Source organism: Osmerus mordax, chromosome 2 (assembly GCF_038355195.1).
Source record: "Osmerus mordax isolate fOsmMor3 chromosome 2, fOsmMor3.pri, whole genome shotgun sequence".
In the NCBI taxonomy this organism is placed as follows: Eukaryota; Metazoa; Chordata; class Actinopteri; order Osmeriformes; family Osmeridae; genus Osmerus; species Osmerus mordax.
In genome coordinates, this window is record NC_090051.1 from 14285318 (window position 1) to 14305684 (window position 20367).

At 40.0% G+C, this 20367-nt stretch overlaps 2 protein-coding genes across 3 annotated transcripts; both read right to left on the reverse strand.

Moving 5' to 3' along the window:
- Window positions 1-314: 314 nt before the first annotated feature.
- On the reverse strand, window positions 315-3322 carry ube2al (ubiquitin conjugating enzyme E2 A, like). Its single transcript, XM_067255102.1, has 6 exons — window positions 3159-3322; window positions 2345-2425; window positions 2117-2142; window positions 1893-1982; window positions 1682-1770; window positions 315-1191 (listed from the first exon to the last, which is right to left on the reverse strand). The coding sequence occupies exons 1-6, from the start codon at window positions 3200-3202 to the stop codon at window positions 1063-1065; spliced, it is 459 nt and encodes a 152-aa protein (XP_067111203.1). The 5' UTR covers window positions 3203-3322; the 3' UTR covers window positions 315-1062.
- A 728-nt stretch (window positions 3323-4050) lies between these two features.
- On the reverse strand, window positions 4051-19695 carry ankrd10b (ankyrin repeat domain 10b). 2 transcript variants are annotated; one of them, XM_067261933.1, is made up of 6 exons: window positions 19386-19695; window positions 17661-17813; window positions 16324-16415; window positions 7934-8202; window positions 6993-7106; window positions 4051-4711 (listed from the first exon to the last, which is right to left on the reverse strand). In XM_067261933.1, exons 1-6 carry the CDS (start codon window positions 19587-19589, stop codon window positions 4521-4523), a joined length of 1023 nt encoding a protein of 340 aa, XP_067118034.1. In that variant the 5' UTR covers window positions 19590-19695; the 3' UTR covers window positions 4051-4520. The 2 variants fall into 2 exon arrangements, with proteins under 2 accessions (XP_067118034.1, XP_067118026.1); XM_067261925.1 differs by having other exon boundaries at window positions 4051-4714.
- Window positions 19696-20367: the final 672 nt, after the last annotated feature.

Genomic DNA, 20367 nt, shown 5'->3' on the forward strand with positions numbered 1-20367 from the left:
AAATCCCAAGTGCCAAAGGGTTCCTCTCCATACTTCATCTCCACCTGCCTGCACCCTGACTGTCACACTCAAAAATAGCATAGCAGCAACCCATCACGTGTTCTATCAGGTGTCACCCAGGATCATGGCTGGACTATCCATGTCTCCAATGAATGTTGTCATGTGTTTCTGTGTACAAGTAATGTGTTTATGTATGATCTTTGCCAATAAAGTATTGATAAATTCTTGATATGTGATTGTTGTATGTGTAGTTGTTCCAGCTTAACAAACTTTAGAAAATGTTTGCGACATGAGAAATGACCAACCAACAGTGGTCCTTTCATAGTAAAGACTTTGCCTTTTTTATTTACAAGTGCTGAAAAAAGAAATGGTGGACAACCAGTGCAAAATCTGTACATAAATGTGTTTGTTTCCTATATACATGAGGACTGAACAATAGAACAAGAACATGAGAACACTCTTGCTGTCATGCATGTAACAGAGCTCACAACACAGCAAGAACATGGGTTAATCATGTGGTTTGGGTCTAGTTTGTGTTCTGGGGAATGAAGGTAAAGTCCAATAATGCCACTTGGACAGGGTATCTATTGATATACTGGATGGGGGGGGGGGGGGGTACAGGGTGTGGGAGGGCATACAAAGATATATCAGATTATCATGATTATTTGATATTTCATCCAAACATAACACAAATCAGTCCACCTCATTTCATTCAGCTTGACAGTTTAAAGGGGGCAAAGTCATTGAAGATTATCCATCCCTATTGAGATTCAGCACATAATGTCCCATTATAGACCAACGCAAGAAGGGAGAATATAAAGAAATAAAAAATAAAATAAAAATCACCCAAGGCTTTAAAAAAAATAAAAATAAACATAGCGAGTCAGGGAAGAGGGGAAAAAGTAAAGTGCATAAAAAAAAGCTTAAAATCTGGAAAGGGGGAGATTGGAAGAAAAAAAATCCAAATTAAGATGTACTCCTCTAAAACTCGCGTTACACACAGCAGAGTTGGAGACAGAGGGCAACAGAGCCAGGAAAGGCTATAGGTGTGTGTGTGTGTGGTCAACTGTCCCTCCAGCTCTGTTCTACGATGGCTGACACACGCTTCTCGTACTCCCTCTTGTTCTCTTGATACAGCTGGGCCGCCTGACTGTTGGCCGGGCTGTTGGGGTTGGGCTCATCCAGCAAGGACTGGGATGAAGTAGGGAGATGTGATAAGGGATGGGTCAGGAGGGACAGAGATGCTAACAATGTACATACAAAACAGCTACAAATATGATAGGTTTACCAAGCATAAATGACCATAGGCATGATTAGAGGGTGAGCTCTAGTAAGTCTGTCCTACTGTAAAGCAATGCTTTATTACATTTAGTCATTTAGCAGACGCTCTTATCCAGAGCGACTTACAGTAAGTACAGGGATATTCCCCCCGAGGCAAGTAGGGTGAAGTGCCTTGCCCAAGGACACAACGTCATTTGGCACAGCCGAGAATCGAACCAGCAACCTTCTGATTACTAGCCCGATTCCCTAACAGCTCAGCCACCTGACTCCCTTATTAACCAGTGCTTAAATAGTATGAATTTCTACTAGGTTGAGCGTTTACTTGTAACATTAATGGCTTTTGCAGGTACTACAAGTAGTCTTTTTCTAAGGGGCCAGACAACTTTTAAACGTAGCCTACCTGGATAGAAGTAAGAATGGAGGATACATCATACGTTGGACTCCATCGGTTCTGTAGGATATCCAAGCATATACTGCCATCTGCATAAACTGTTAATACAACACAGAATGCATAGAACACAATTGTAAACCATAATCCTACTTCCTACACACCATGATGTTCTTCCTCTTTTTAAATTATAAAATATAATGCATAACAGCAGTTAAATTACCGTTTGGATGAAACATCTTTGACACAAATCTGACTGTTGGAGGCTTGTTTGGGTATTCTTCCGTAAACTCTACAGTAAGCTTGAATGTCCCTGTGACAGAAAAGATGGAGCATAAAACAAGTAAAGACTGTGCTATAGTACTGCATTAATGTTCATATTCATGTACATTAAGCACACGTGTATTCAGGTAGTATGTATGATAATAATAAGTATTGTAGTCTTACCGTCCTCAAAAGGTGTCCCTTCGGGGCTGTAAACAGAGAAAAGGATACTCAGACTTCTGTTTGGTTATAACTTGCAAGACTGTTGTATCATAATATTCGTATATTTCAAGTATTGAAGCAAGTTAGTGCCTGTGCATTCGTACTGTCTATGCTGTACAGTATAATAGCCAAGGTGTAATCCACAGTCAAGTTATTCGACCTTACACCAAGTATGCCTCGCCATCTTACCCGAAAATGACCGCATTCCACACCATGATGTTGTTTTCTGATGGGGCACCGCTAACACCAGCCGGTGGGTCCTCCTGTAGCCTGCAGTGGGGGGTCATTGGAAATCTCAGTTCCACGTGTCAAACAGCTCGCTAGCTACATGTACATGCGAGTAACTACATTATTTCTTTCTAACCAACTTTCCAAAGGCTAAGATTTTGTTTAGTCGTATGGTAGCGTCAATTGCAAGTTTACATCAGTAGGAGTTATATCTGCTTTTTAATGTAGCACTAGCCATGTTCGCTACTATTTACGTATCACTATGTAGTCTAGCTACATTCAATGAAATCTAACTAGTGGCTAATATATACAGTAGTTTACAGCCAGTGGATAAGGGCTAAGCTAGAACGCCAACTACTAGCTAGCTAAATTAAAGCCTCCCATGTCGCAACATTACCAGACCATTATTTCAACACCAGAGGTACAGTGCTAGCTAGCCAGGCTAGCTCGTTCAGCTAAAAAGTCGTCAGACGTAGAGCTAGCCTGGTGGTGGTTTGCCCTGGCTGCAGTGGCAAATAATCGTACTGTGATCGTCCTAGGACAAGTAGACAAGGCACATTCCACTAATCATTTGATATCTAGCGAATGTTGACTAACTTATTGAGTCTGAAGTTACTCGACGGTGAATTGAGTCTGCCTGCACTTACTAGATAGCGACTGTGTGTTTAACCATAGCTGTAGCGGCTATCTAGCACTAGCGGTGTAGCAACGAGCTAGCTTCACACGAACCAACATCAAGCGTTAACAGTGACACGACCATTCTTGATCTACTCACCGCTTAAAGTCTCTCATAAGCCGTCTTCTTGCCGGTGTCGACATTGTCTAATGTGTGATGGATAATTGTTTTATTAAGGACAAAGGACTAGGGCTAGGGATAATTGTTGTTGGAAGCTAACTAGTGTTTACTAAAGTATTTAGCTCCTCTTGCCCCTTCCCCCGACAACAGGAAAATGCAATTCTACCTTAGCTCCTGGCAAGTGGTAAATCCCTCGGTATATTCGGCCATACCACTTCTTCAAATAGGGGCCAGCACTCCAGTGAATGACCAAAGAAATATCACAAACTAATTTTATATTTCAGCCCAGACATATTTGAATTGTTGGTGTAGTGTCTAGACATCTTTAATATAATAGTGTATAATATGCAGGGATATGAACATACAACCATTGTACACTTCACAGCTCTCATCCCAATACAATTATTTTCTTAGACCGGAGGGGGAGTGGTTATCGTGACGTATCTATTTTTGCAGGGAGGTCAGTGTCCAACGACCAAGGTCGGCCGTGGTTTGAGCTGGTGACAGGTGACAATCGGGTGTACATACACGTGAAGGTGGGGTGGTCTGTGGTTGACACAAGTTTACTGTGTTTATGGTGGTATACTATTAATTGTAGAACTATTCAGTAATTATTGTACTTGTTGTAGTCTAATACAGACGTGGGCAAATAAGACCCCCCACTCTCCATATTGCAGTTGTTTGTGTGGTCTGTGAACACAGTTCAGAAGTTCGCGGTTATGAAATAAGGCAACAATAAAACTTGCTAAAAACTCAAACTAGAGGCATGTAGTTTAACCTCATATTCAGAACAACAATTGGATATATTCATAGTTTTATTGATATTCAGAATAATCACATACAATGAGTTTTGACAATAATTGTACTTCTCACCAGGGTGACAGAAGCATGTTAGTAATCAACGATAATAATTCTGATCCATAAATTCTATCCCTAATGTCCATTTACTGCACAACAATGTACAACACTATGTCAAACTATCAAAGATGGAGATAACAAGTTTACCAAGAAAAATAACATATCTCTATAAAAACTCTTTAAAACAATTTCACAAACACACAATGGGAAAATATCAATTGAATACGATATTAACAATCCAAGGGAACACATTTTCTTGATTCCCTTTCCACAATGGTATTTTAATCACAAATTAGTCACATAATAAAAATCATTTGTAATTACAAAATGAATGTAGGCTGTTCCTCTTGTAAAGTAAAACATGCCTCTCCAACAATGGTTTTTAACCTAAACTCAGAACAAGCTTTAAGTTTAAGGCATACAAGTGCTTGCTTAAAATGAGCTTAGTGACATGCAGGCATTCAAATAAACCAAGGGTCAAGGTTAGGAGCCATGGTAGAGCATCAAGGTGCTGTATAGGGCATGGTCGTACTGTTGCTCCATCTTCACTGATGTCTGGTGCTCCACCTGGCTGACTGCGTTGCCATCGGCCACTACAGTCTCAGTTGTTGTATGCCTGTAGCCGAGGTGATGGGTCAGACGGTGACTATTGGAAGGGATACCCACTCCCATACCTGCTGCCAGAGGAGATTAGACAACTGGTGAGAATCAGCAGGAATTTAACTATAAATAATGTAAAACAAAGCAGACCATAAAAGCAATGGTTGTGATGAATTTTGTGATGAACTTTTTTAACACATGTATCTGCTTCAAAACGTAATCAAATCTATCGGTTGTATTTACAGGTTCTACAGATCTTTTATAATTTTGTCACAGTGGGTAATGCACTTTGTCAACACACTAGCCTACTTCCATCACACCACGATGAGAATCCAAAGTTCTCAATAGGTGGTTATGCATCACAAGCCACAGGCAGACAAGCACTCTTTATCTGACAACCTCATTATGATTTGTCATTATAGAATATATTTTGTTCATATTTCCTACATAATATTATGAAAAGGCATTGGCATGAAGGATAATCACATGGTAATGTGATTAATTTATATTTGTGAAAGGTTTAATCAATTTAGTATTTTCTGTTTAAGTTTCTTTTGACAACACCAACTATTCACATTTCCCCATAGATCTATAGCTCCATGCCATGGTCACAAAGATAGAATTCTAATTTGATCAAATTAGCTATTATATAGATGATATATATATAGATGATATATATATATATATATATATAGATGATATATATAGATGATATATATATATTCCTTTTGTATGTTCTTATTCTTAAGAGTGTTATAATTTGAATCAATGCTTATTGTTTATATATCAAGCCTTTGACTGTCAGTCCTCCAAAATGATGCTGTTTAAAACAATGTCATGTTGAACTACTATTACTTCCTTGCACCACTCTGGTTGTTATAACGATAGTCAAACGATCTCAGACAAACACTAGAGGGCAATAAACTACTCATCTTTGCAGAGAATCCCAAAGAATAAACTTCACATCAAAAGACAAGTACAAAATTATAACCACCACCATCATGTTGTTCAGATGATTGTACATTTAATGAGATTACATAAAACAAAACTAGTACTAGTAAGCATCAGGAGTATGTATCAAATTTGTATCAATTATTATTCTGCCTGTTAAAATCTATAAATCCCTATGAGCTGAAAAATATTTTAAAAAGAGGTAACATATATTGTGAGTACAATGAGAGCAAGTTAAACATAACATCTTAAGAGTTTCCTAGGACCAAAATACCAAACGTCCCAGGCTAGCTAAGCAGCACCCCAGATTCACCTAAAAGCTAATACAGAAAAGCTGCACAGGTATCTATACTTAATACATTCAGAACTTAATACGTAAAGATATGCTTTGGCAAAAATTCTCTGACAAAAACAGATACAAAAACAGTATTACAACAGATATTTTTATGTAGGCTAAGGCTAGGCTAAACATTTCAAAACAGATCCTCTAAAAACAAAACATAATGTAGAAAATACACATTTAACTCCCAACTTACTGAGAAAGCACATTTCACGGTCACTTTCAATTATAAACCATTTTATGGTCTCACCCCATCTAATCAGGAGACGGGCTATACTGAAATAATTACCAGACAGTGAGTCCAGTATTTTCCAGAAATCACTGAACATCTCTACCATCTATAGGTATTAGATGGTGCACTGTGGAACACCAGTGAAGGCTCTGATTAGTCACTGGTCTCACTGCACCCTAAAGCTATCAAGGCTTATCTCAGCACATTGTCCCAGTGTACAGCCCGGAGCTGAAGGAATGCAGATCATCCCACAACAGTCATTTGGTTACTATGTGCATCTAGGGCTGGAGCAGGATAAGTGTGCAAAACAAAACTCACCCTTTCAGATTCATTAAAAGGTTTGAACCCAGTAATCTCATGGGTATGATCTAATGATCGTACGATAATTTTGCGAATGATTCAGAATCAGACTACACCTTTGTGACATAAATGGGACACTGCCACGAAATGTAATTACAAATCAACCTCGAGGACAACAATTGGTCCGCGGTCCCCTTCATACACGTCACACACGCCAAACATGTCAGCCCAGGGCAAACAGTGCGATCCGAGGAAAAGAAAATGGAAACAAAAGCAGTCGGCGTAAGCAAGCACACAAATACACGCACACATGTGCATGCACACACACACACCACAGGTCTCTACAGGTAGGCATAGGAGTTGGTGCAGCGACAGGGGATCTGCATGGTCGTCACGGTGATGATCTCCAGCTCCTTTGGGGCATGGTTCCCCACCTCCTCACCCCCCGGGTTCTGACCAGGTTGATCCAACGGACCTTGGTTAAGTGCAGGATCCCAGCCACTCAGCCCAAATGTAAATGGTCCTGGCCCACCTGAACACCAGACCTCCGCAGGTGACAACTCCTCCTGCATGCCCTCCATCAGGTCAGCCCCAGTGCTGCAGGACGACCCGTTTCCATTCAGTACCCCCTGTGGCAGGCCCAGACCTGGGGACCAGCAGAAACATAGTCGGGGTCAGAGAAGCTGAGGTATGATATCACCCTGGCTTAAATGGGCTGGGTTTCTGAGAGAAAACCTCTGATAGAGCTGTGGATCTGAGAAAACCCTCAACTATGTAAGTCAGAATTGAATTCTCAGACAGAGATTAAGCTTGATCTAAGACTCTTCAGTGAAAGCGCATCACAATAAAATCATCTTTGTTTGTGTCTGAGAGACTAATCCAATATCTGTCATAATCATGAGGATGATGATCTGGTTCCTGTTTGTGGTACACGCTGCTGACCAAGTCTGTTGATGGACAGTTCACCCAAATCTAAAATATCTGTAGAGCTATTTATCCTTCTAGATTGTTTTGGTGTGAGTTGCCAAATTTGGTGAACTGTCACTTCAAGGGTTTACAGTAGATACATCAGACGTTATAGGTCAGACAGGAGTATGTTAAAATGAATTAATGTACAAGCAAATTCAGCATGTATATGATCCAGAACTACAGTAAGTCATGGATCATTTTCAACTTCCTCTTGATACACTATTGGGACTCCAGTCCAGAGTTTGCAGTCAGCCGTACCAATGAGGCCCCAAAGACTGGCTTGCAGCCAAGGCTAGACTGACCATCCTGCCCCCATAGTTCCTCAGATACAGTACACTCTGTTGTAATGCTAATAGGGTGAGGTCAATAGTAAATAGTTGGACAATGGGTTAGCACATCCAGGACATTACGCCTGTTCTCCTAAGCAGGATTCTTAAAACCTTGGTATAATAAGATATAACATACAAGGTCATCACAAAAAAAATTGTTAATAAATAACACTACCGTCAGTTCTCGCCTTCTTGATTTGATTGGCTTCCATGCTATCAAATGAACGTTTTCGATTAGGCGCCCCATTAAGGAGGCTCCGACCCTGGATGATTGGGAGGGAGGGGCCTCCGTTTTGGCCAGTGGCACCACCATTCAAGCAGAACCCGTTGGTCTGCGCCTGGTTCAGTTGTAGGTTCTGGGCATTGGAAAGGATCTCGGCACAGTCCCCGAAACCCTGGGCATGGGCCAGGTCTGCGGCCGTCAACCCACTGGCATTTCTCATACTGGTAACAGGAGAGCAGAGCATTAGAGACTCTGACAATGCCACTGTCAGATGCAAGACACACAAAAACACTCACACGTTACCATTTGCTTATGTACAGACACACGTACACACACACACAGTCCCTAGCTGCCTGTGCTAGCCTATCCTCTCACATCTTCGTCATCTTGAGGAAGATATGACGACTGATCCTTGGGGATCAATTGTCTTAAATCGATTTATAAACGAAAATACTAAGTCATAAAACATTGTTTTAATCAAATTATATGAAAGAACTGTTACAGAAGGACATGATGGAGTCAGCTGACTGCGGGCACACTTGTTAGTATTGCCAGGATAGGAAACCATATTCCAAGCATTTGCTTGACTGATGTTCAGTCTTCAAAAGATGTCCCAGTTGATATCCAGAAGGTCAATAAGCATCACAAAGACTTCAAGTCAGTGTTCTGACATAAAGATACTGGAATTGGAATCAGGAAGTCACAAGGAAGTCGCATGGAATACTCGAGCAAAATGGCACTCGGGCAACACCCAGTGATCCAGGAAGTAGACCGTGGCAAGTCTTTCAACAGAAAGCATTTGGGATGGCGTACCTAATATGAGTGTGTGAAGTGTATGTCTTGGCTACCAAGTTCACCTGCTAAGATAAAGGTTAACATGAACTATTACTATGTATGTATAATGGAATGAGATTTGGGAAAAGTTGGTGATCCGATCAGCCTGAAGGAAAGTCTTCGTGGTTGGTATTTCAAATGATAACTTAAAAGTGGATCCTTGCATACTCTGGAGCTGAATTCAAGGAAGTCCTCCCGGAAATACAGATTCCGGATATGTCAAAGTGGAATGAAGAAGACGGTAGAGAAAAGAGAGACGAAAAGCAAAGTAGAGTAGAACAGCAAGGCTGTAAGAGTTGGGGGAGATATTCAATGAACAGCAGAACCATTGTGGAGGACCTTTCTTGTGTGTGAAGGAATAATCACACAGTGCCGCTCTTGGAAGACGTAGCTGAAGAGGGCCAAAGTTTAACAATGTAATTTCACAAGAATAAGCACTGGGCACGTAAATCTATGCCGGTTCAACAGGACCTGTTGTCTCTGGACAGTGTTGGTTATCACAACACAATGCTACCAACACAGTCAACCCCATCATGTCCTGATGCTGCAGTTTACTTGTTGTCCTACTGTAAGAAATAATGAATGAGTCAACAGCAAGGCTGCTCGTTTTTTACCACATCATTAAGGCTGTGTGATGTCATTTGTTTAAAAAGCAATCACATAAAAATAGAATGTCACTGGGTGTCCACTTCGGTCAGAAAAAAAAAACTTGATGGATTGTTACATTTTTAAACTAGCTAATACTTGAGGTTATTGGACAACATTTGACAATGATTTTAGACAATGATTAGTGTCTATTCAAATATACATAATAAATTAGTCTTTCTATCACAAACAATCAGAATACAAAGGTGTAAATGGGTCGGAACCACTATAAAGCTCACTGGGATATGTTGCCTGGCATGTACTACCTAAGGCAAAGAACATTCCCTTATTTGGATGTAGTACAGAGGACGGCTGTGAGGGATCTGCTTTACTCCATCCCCAGGAGATGTGGGGAAAATATTCAGAGTAAGCAAAGCCCAAGTCTGTGAGTTATGCTGCAAATGAGTTGAAAGGAAACAACCAAACTCTTGTGAGGAAGAGAAGCCCTCTGGCCCATATACGAGGGTTTAAACTTCCATCAAAACACTTAGTTATCTAAACTGTATCATGCAAGCATGAAAAATAAATTCAAAAGTTTATATATATATAAAAAAGAATTGTACTATGTTGATGGTGTATGTTGTAAATGTTTAAAACAAAAGATGAGCGTTAGCAACCATTTAATGGATCAACCCAGTGACATCCTGTCCATACATGAATTCAATCGTTTCAATGTGATTAGATATAGCTAAAATAACAGAATACTGTCAACTCATTCATTGATTATGCTTTCTTTGAATCCCTACCTAAATAGCAGTACACAGAATCAAACAACAAAGAAAACACAATGTGCATATATTAATATTCTGAATCAAAACAAAAAACACATCAACTTGCAAACATATCAAGGCCCCCCACCCCATATTTTGCAACTTCAAGAAAAATGAATGCTTCCAAGTAATGCTGAATATAGTGTGAATATGGATGTTGTCAGATGTAAGGGTCTCACTAGTTATGAGTAAAGATGCTTACTGTTGGAGAAAGAGGTGCCTTACTTTAGGAACAGTAACATTTTCTTATTTTGTTATTGTTTTTTTAAATAATATGTTGGCATACAGTGTGACAATTTTAAATGACTATTGGGAACAAATTATAAATGTTGTTGTGTGACATATTTAATATTAAATATATTAATGTAACATTATGTTGTTAAAATAAATACTACCCCCCATGGACATATTTTGATAAATGTGACTTGCAAGATCAGTCTGTACATCTCAAAGTTACCTACAACATCAAGGTTGTAAATGTCCAAGTTGTTCTTTAAATGTCCAAGTTGTGTGGCTCTATACACTGTAGTCTGTAATCAGACTAATTTACATTAGGTACATACTAAAATCACTTTAAATAAAATCTTGCTATCTAGGACTTCACATTGCGGGTAACCGGGGTGGGAAAGGTTCCTTCTTCTTACTACCTTTTATGGTAACTGCTCTATTTTGAGAACTCAAGTCTTTTTTAGATGCTTTGAATATGCACTAGGAACATCTGTTTACGCATATGTAGCATTGGCCTTATTAAATTTTTCTGTTTTCTAAATGTTGGTCAATTATGTATAGATTCTCAACTTTCAAGTTTCCCCTAGAGGACTAGTGACAGCAGTCACTTGTCTGGGGCGTTCCAGACCACACTGAACGCCCAGCTCAGTGTACGAGCCAATAAAATTCCACATTTAAGAGTGGTGGGAAATTCACTCAGTTCCTAAGTGTCCAAATCTAGCAATCTCTGAAAATATTCGTGAGTGGTTTTTGCACTACATAATTCTTTACATTGGTTAGTGAGACCCATCATCTGGGCATGAATACCTTTGGGTATGAAAACAACATACTTGGCATAATTTGACTTGTTCATGACATAAATATAAAGGAAGCATTGATTTGTCTTTATGAAGCTTTGGAATGCTTTGCTTTTTATGTTCTAAGGTCGCCACCACTTTCTTGCCTGTCTGGCCTACTAACCCACAGGAGACAGAACCCAAGACCATTCTAGCCAACATCTAGCCTGTTTCTAATGTCATTAACCCTTCCCTCACTGACACCTCCTATAGTTCGTATTATAGGAACAACTAAAAAACTAATACAAGAAGTCTAAACAATCATAAATAATAATAAATAAGCAAAGCATGCAGGTCTAGACATATCTAAAATTATAACATTATTTACTTCAATTCATTATCATAATTGCCTATCATTAAAACCAATCACCGCAAGAAATACCTCAACAGTTTGCCAGTGTGAAGATAGGAAGCGATAGTGAGAACACTCAATGGCACAACAGTACGGCTATCCCAGGAACGGGCCAGACTCTGCAGTGGCTATTCTCCCCCCTTTTCAAGGGTTACTTGAAAAAAGTCATTTCAAATTCAATGGCTGCAAAACATTGAGACGTATACGTTTGTGGTGCTTGTTTGTTAACAGTACAAAAAAAGAAGAGTTCTGTCTGCAGTTTATGCTTATCGTATTGTCACTCTCATAAGGGAAAAGGTGACAGGAGATTAGGTAATTCAAACAAGTCTCATCATAGTAAAAGGTTAGTACTGCAGCTCACATTTAAAATCAAACAGTTATATTTTATACGTAGCAAAAAACTTTCTCTAGGTTAATGACAGTTAAGAACCATTGTAACAAAAACAATATTATAAGGCATGAAACAGTAAACTAGGTCTGGCAATCTTTGTGCCAGTCTGACCACTGCTCTACACTGAACCCTTTTCTGTGCCCTCCTCTACCTACTGTCCGTGCTGCATCTTCTCCCTGATCTTTCCCACTTTAGAAAAACTACTGGATCATGCTACTTGAGGCTCGTGACAATAAAACAAACAATTATCAAAGTCAATGTAGATGTTTTAATAACTCTTAGTTTAAAGCTATGAAAGTTGCTGTACCCATTTGATAGTACCTTAGTTTGTGAAAATGCATGGCTGATTTTGATTTTCTTTTTATAGAATCCCTTTTTTATTAACATAAAAATGTATCCTAAGGATTTGATCTGATCTATATCTTTGATCTTGACCCAGTAAAAAGTACAGTAACACCATATACTTGCCAATTTAGTCAATTGCAGCTGTCAAATTAGTAACACTCCCGAGAATTTGATATTTTTCATCCTACCTAATGTGCGTTTGCATAGATTCCGCAAAAAGTACCACAAAGTTGTGGTCAAACGTTTCGGGTGTCGGGAGCACGTGTCTGGAGGGGGAGCAAGGACTTAGATCAGTGCTGCTCCTCCTTCCAACATACGTACCTCTTTTAGACTATTATGATAGATTTCCAAAACCACAATTCGAATAAAGGCCATCGATCAGCCATATAATGTGCCATTTAAATTGCAAGGGCTTCCATTGCATGAAGGTTGTTTGCAACACAAGAGATTAACTCATGTCAACTGCATTACATTGGCTCAGCACAGGATTATTTTATATGACAAATATCGTAACTAATCAGAGTGAAGCTCTGGACGAGTCACTGATAGGAAACTGATGGTTCAAGACCTGGCTCATAATGCCATAATTATAGTCCCCCTCTGAGACTATTTGCATTCAATCAATTCTGTCAACGTCCCAAGTGGTAATAGAAAGAATATTTGGCTGTATTAAAATACCTTTCCAATCGGGGATCTCTACATTGGCGAACTTCCATCTCAGCCTCCTGAATTTAGGTTGTCTTACATATCTGCATAGTTAGCCTACTCACATCTTTTAGCACACAACCCTGCATTTGAACGGTTGGACAATTGATTGGTTATAAGCACTAAACACTTACTCCCTTATGCAATTATTACACCCACGTGCGTCTTTTCTCACCTTTCTCAGTTAAAGGTCATATTTCAAGACAAGGTGAGTCATATTTCAAGACTAAGCTGTTTTTTATCAAACTGTCTACATCACATTTACAATACTGATATTACGACTATTTTAGGAGACAAATTCAGAGCCTAATTTCGCAATTAGCTTTGGGTAGGCTAATATATTTATACCCCTTGATGGAAGCTTTCAGAACAGAGACTAGTCAGAGACCATATCAACAAAAATACAGAGTTTCAATGGCTTTGATTGGGTATATTTTGAATTTGATTTACAGCAACAACCCCAATTTTTTTTTGTTTGATTGTCATGAGCCTCTTCCTCATTTCTAGTTATTCTTGGAATCTCCCCATCTGTCTCTACAGTAAAGCTGAGGTGCCTGACAAAGAAAACATGTCATTCACTATCAGTAACATATCTGAGCTGTGGGGGGAAAACATGAGGTAAAGACAATCAAAAGTATTCTGCAGTTGATGACCAAATGCACATTAATCCTTCCAGTGAATTGTTGCCAAGTATCTGACTTCAACAGAAAAGGGTTTTGATATGCCATGAAAATGAATACTTTTAAACCCAACCTGAGTTTACAAGCTTACTGTAACCATACTTGTTACACAAAGCAGCAATACCTTATTCCATACACTTTACAGATGCAAGGGAGACGGTAAAAGCTAAACCTAGCCTGATTCACCTGTGTTAAACTCAGTAAAAGACAATCTTTTAGAAGTGTAAACTGTGCTAAAATAAGTATTAAAGAGATTAAAACTGTAAGTAGTCATTCGAGTTGGTTTGCAGATAAAAAAGCTATCCATGCATTTACCCTCACATACAGTACCATGTCGGGAATACACTGTCAACATTTGATGTGAAATTATCTGGTACTGAGACGTTCAAAATTAACAGATCTTGTTTACCTCCTAAACTAGATGCAATCATTCTGAAAAGTAGCCTGTATGATACTGGGAGATTAAAGTAGACTACTTTCATGGCATATCAACCTTGGTGGTGTTGAGCTTCAGATGTGGGTTCAGAATTCTGTCAGACCTAACGCTGGGAGGGTATATCTGCCGGTTGTCTTGGATCTAAAAGGACGTTGAAGATTTGTTTTACAAATTGAACTTTGTAAAACATAGACAATATAATAGAAGGACAAAAGACTAGCTAACTCAAAGAAGCATACACTATTTGATAAGAGGACATCCAAGATAGATGGATAGAATGAGAATTTTCTTCTGTGTGGAATTGGTTTACACAGGGAATTCTCTTCAACACAAATTGGTGCATTGGTTGTCTACAATGGGTCACTTTTGCTTGAAAACGGCAAGTAAGGCTCTAATGGTGCAACCCAAAGTCTGCACACTCTACTATGGCCCTGAGGTTATGTTAGCGAGTGGGCTTTACTGATAGTAGACCGCCCTAAGCTCCCTGTAGGTACTATGTACTTTTGGTACAGTCCAGTTCATCTACATTGGAAATGAGACACAGCAGATATACCCTCTGAAGAATATGAATATTTTGTTCTTGTCTGAAGAGAAACTGTTCCCCTTTACTTGAATGGAGATGTAAGATTAGCAGTGTCAGAGCTTTTAGTGACATCTGTGTAGTATGTAAAAATACATATTTGTTTAGAATGTCCAAAAGAGGCTTTGTAAAATATTGCTACTTGAGTGTGTGCAAAGGGAGGGGTTGGCAAACATAGGCAAACTGATCTTGGATTTATGGCAAGTTTTGTAATATAGAGAATAGACTAGCATGAGGAGATATGTACATATCAAGTGGGAGGCATGTCTGTGTGGTTGCACATGTTCACCTCACGTAAACCATCTGTCTACTTCCTGGAACTAAGGAATTAGCACTGGAGGTGGTGTATTTGTTCAGACATGCCTTATTCAAATGTCAACTGTAAGGTTGTCAAAAGAAGTGTAGCATCCCAACTTTAATACCATCAATTCTGATGTAAAAAATGTTTTGACCATATGTATTGCTATGTAGTTACCCAGTTCTTTAATGTGCCTTAATGTAAAGTGTTCTCAAGACATTCCATCACCAAGCTATGCAATCTTCTTTGAATATTAGGTATATCTATGTTTGTATGAATGTGTGTATGTGTTTGTCTTCAAGCAAGTAAATGGATATTTCTTTAGCACTGCAGCCAATTCAAATACAAATTTTAAGTCATTAAGTTCCTACCTGTAGTTACCCAGTTTTCTTCAGATGATAAGAGAATGTGCATTTGGTCAGCTTCCACAGTCAAGGGAATAAGACACTTACCAAAGCGAACATGAACAAAGAATGACAGCAGAGACCTTTACAAAGATCATGCAGTATACAAGCCTAGGAAAGTAGTTGAAATTCAACAGTCAAGATGGTTTATCAAATCAAGACAGGCAGTGTTTCCAGGAGAACCCCATCTAGGCATTTGACACTTTATGTTAAAACAACCCTGATCTGTTTTAAACATCTGCTAATGAAGTAGGGAGTCACCTTACAGCAGTAGGCTTAGCTTTAGAGGTACAGCAACATACAGGGATCCCTCGGTTAATATAGAGGACCCATTAACTAGAGGTTTACCCTATCAAATAAAGTAAGGGTTTGACCCTGTACTGACAAACAGAACCTGAATGACTCAAATGTGCCTTTCTAAATTAAAAAATGATTTTTCTAAATTAACAGGCTCAAATAGGCTCAGGTCATGACATCTTTGAAATACCAGACATGCTCAAATAATAACAGCTAAATATCAACATGTGTCCTGTGATGATTAAACAGTGCAGCCTATGGGTGTTGGAGTTCTCCTGTAACTGTGTCTTTGCCAGACCTGGGTCGAAATACTGCACGAAATCCCTGTGCATCTGTGCCCTGTGCAACTGAACCAATGAGCTTCGCCCAAAATGATCAAACCCCCCCATGCACCTGGTCCAGGCCGGTTTTAAGGCAAACGGTTTCAAACAGTATTTTGACCCACATCTGGTCTCTGCTGGGGTCTTTGACAGGAGGAGGGGGTCAGTAAAGAGATGGGAGGAGAGCTCAGAAGACACAGGAGTGCTGCAGCACCACTTACTCAGCTGTGGCCCCTTGAACCAGTAGAGCCTGGACACATGGGACACTGCCTGCACGAGCTGCCTTATGGATAGGCGTCTCACCAACATAGTCCTGGGGGAGGAGAGGAAAGGCAGGAGGGGTTCCAAGAGCGGGGGCATTGAGGGGGAGAGAGAGAGAGAGAGAGAGGGAGAGAGAGAGGCGTAGAGAGGGAGCAGAGCGTGAAGAGAGAGAGAAGTAGAAGTGAAGACCGATGGATGGTTAAAGCAACACAATGCTGTTGTTCAGACAGGAACTACAGCCGAAACCTGAAGCGACCCTAGAGCGAAAGTGATGTAATGCGTGGAGCGCTTCACTAAAAAAATGACACAAAGTGTAGTCATAAACCCTAACCCTCCCACCCCCTCTTCCACTTTACTCCCATTGCCTTCCACCAGCCTCTGTCTCTTTTCTTGTCTACGGCTCCTTCCCTCTGTGATGAGGTCTGGCACACAGGGTGGATTTCCAGTGTAGAGGCTGAACTGTTTAACCCACCACTGTCACACACACACACACAGAGGACAAAAGTGGCAGAAGGAAAAGAGAGAGTGAATGAGAAGGATTTTAAAAGATAAATTGAGAGGGACTTGTTTTTGGAAAGCAAGCCCAGTCCTCCAGCCATAACTGCTGAAGTTATGGCTGGCTATTTCGAAAAAGTTCGAAAGGCCACAGAGAGATAAAAGGGGGAACCGGTAAAAAATCTGAAAGGGTGAACGTTTACTGGATTCGTAAATACCATGCCTATACTGGGTATCTGTTTTACTGATGATAGACAAAGAGGATGGAACCATTGTAGAATGATAAACGGCGACATAAGAACAATAACCAGACAGAAGAGGAGTTATGTAATCCCGACCTACTAATCTGACATCTCTGCCATGTGCAGTAAGAGAGCGTAAAATGTGGTGTGGGAGTGAGCGGGTCCGGGGCGTTTTCAGCCGATATGACCTCAGAGTATGTATCTAAACAATGAGAGATGGTGCTTCAGAGATGCTGTTTGTCTGACTCCTCTATGAGGTTTGACGGATTTGCACCAGTCTTCTCTCTCCAGTCTTTCCCCTGCATGTGAGAGGGTAAAATACTAAAAGCCTACATACAGTATTGTGGTATTTTATGTTTTCTGTATGTAAGCTGTGAGCAGAAGTAACCCGCCTGGCCCGCAGGAGTCAGAGGTCAGGCCAAAGCCAGAATCATCCCTCTGATTGGATCAGTCTGTGCTTAAGACGTTCACAGCGGCTGCTCATCCACTTCCATTACAGCCGTCCTGCTACTGTGTCTGAGCATGACTGTGCGGCTATACAGTCTGGTAGTGAGACCTACCTGTCTGTTGATGTCTGCGCCAGCTTGCAGCAGCCACAGCAGGCACTCAGGGTGACCACCAAACGCAGCAATGTGGGTGGGCGTCTGGGCAAACCTGGAGGTCACAGAGTTAACGCCACAGCCCACCTGGACAAGACGCATCACACAGTCCAACTGACGGAGAGAGAGAGAGACAAAAAAAGGGAGGAGGGAAGGAATGTTGACGAAAGAGAGTTTAAGTTACAGTGCATCAATCCTTTTGCCTAGACCTTATGACACATTTCTACCTGACAGTTAAAACCACACCTTAAAGCTTCAGTAATAGCTCTGTTAAACTTTACATTGTGATACCAAGCCTGCAGAAACTATTTATCACCCGGTACTTCCTCCTTTGTCAATACAGTCAATAAAATCACAGAGCATGTCACCTGACCCAGGGCCATAACATCAACAGACATACACAGAGTAGGAAACACTTTTATTTTAAAAAGAGAAAGGAATTATTATTCAAGAAATAGGACAGAAAGAGGGATACCGCAACACTCATTTACGTTTTGAAAAAAATATCTACTCCTTAAGCTGATCGTATCTGCTAGCTGAGTAGGCACGTTCGTCCCTGGTTAATAAACAAGCTACAACTGAACACAAACCGAGGCAACAACTTCTAGCCTGGCTGCATCTAACATCAGCAGGCCATTAGACTACTCAACAAGGCCATTACACTACTCAACACACAAGAAAATCTCATGAACAGGTGCTCCTGCGCCACATACAGCCACTAAGGACCAACTGACTGCTAAATTATTATTTATTTATTTTACTTTTTACGCATAATAACATATAGTATCCATGCTGCTATTCAGACTTTGCACTTTACTCCTATATGTTTATCGTATATGTTGTTTTTTAACCTGTTGATTTATGTTTCTGTTTGCACTATTATGTCAAATGTTGTATAATGCACATTTGGAGTATGGGGAAACGCAATTTCAATCGTCTGTGTAATTACTTGTTGCATGTTCTGATTGACAATAAAGTTCACTTTGACTGACTTTGAGTAGCCTATATCAGAAAGAGAGGAATTTGTGCTCTCCAAATTAATTCAATCAAATGAAGAATGGACAAGTTTCTGCAGGTGATACATTTCGACAGTACTAAACTGTATAATTTGTATCCAATATGTGTACTTAACAGTATTAAGCCTATGAGAATAAAAAGTAGATGAGGTAAATGATCTCCTTTCGCCCTTTGTGAATGGTAAATTAACGGCACAGAAAGGCCGACGTCTACCTGTGCTAAAACATGGAGAAAAGGCGGGTTCCCGGTCTTTATAAACAACTGTCTTTATAAATAACCGTTGGGCGCGTCGCAGTTTGCCTTGTAGTACAAACCATTGATATAACAGCTTCCTTTCAAGAAGTAAATATTCATTGTAAGCATGACAGCAACGACATCTTTTTTCTTACAAACCGAGAATGTAGGCTTCTTAATAAGTTATATTTAATGAACAAAGAAGATGTATAGGAGAGCGGATTAGTTCGATTTATCATTCAGTTGCCAATACATTACTGGTGTACAGTACATATCTTGTTTTGTGCAATTTGACTTTACTACACTAAATCTTGAATTTCGGGAAAAAATCATATTGATCGAAATATTAGCAGTTTCAAAAAAGATTAGATAGGAGATATCTGGTAATAATGACAGACAGAATATACTTTATATAGCGAAACTACTGTTCGTTACCTTTCCAAAGTGAGCCGCCCAGTGTATGGGAGTCCAGCCGTAAAACGAGTCTTCTACAGCCAGGTCGGCCGGGTTGCTAACGCACTGGAGGAGCGAGCACAACGCACCGACATCTCCATCCCTACACGCGCGATGGAGAGGGAAACGAACGTTTAACACCTCTTCACTTGAGAATCCTGACTCGGTGCCGACGGACATTATCATGCAAGTTTTAAACGACAAAATGCATCAAGGAATTGAAAGAAGAATCAACGAACGAATCCTTTGTTCTCAATCAATGTGGCTCAGGCAGATAATTTCTACGAGCTCAAGGCACTATTAAAAGCGGGGTTGCCAAGTATCAAATCAAATATCCCCCCAAACCTTCCGACAATTGTAGCCCTACACAGAAGACTCTTAATTCAAATTAGGCAATTCAACTAAAACAACTAGTCACATTGCTTAAAGAAAGCAATGTGACTTCACATCACGTTCCAACACGTGAAGTGTACATGATGTCCAAACCTTGATTTACAGAATTATTGTTCTGTTATTGGGCAATCATTCTTAAACTATGACACGATTTCAAATTAAACCCAGCTCCAAACCCCTGCTGCAAAACACAACAAAAATGCTATGCACAGTATGGGCAGATTTGGGGCTGCAAAACGAGTTAATGGTGAAGATTGTTCCGTCTGTTGGAGAGCATGCTCACAAACCTGGCAACCAGAAAGGAGTTCAGCGAGCTTCCTGTTCAACCCATTTGAAAGTGTAATATGAGAGTTCCTGGTAAATCTAACAAGTCTCCATCAACAGTAGGCTACCCCTTAATTAATGACCTAAATATGTCGACATGCTTCAGTTGTGCACTTATGGAGAGCGCCTAGCTCAAGGTAATCTGAAAAAGTAGATTATCGATCAACTACTTGCTAGTGTAGAGTAAAGGCTGAAAAATGTTTCGGTTGCCGTTTTGTCTTGCTGTAATGCCCATTTTGTCCACTAG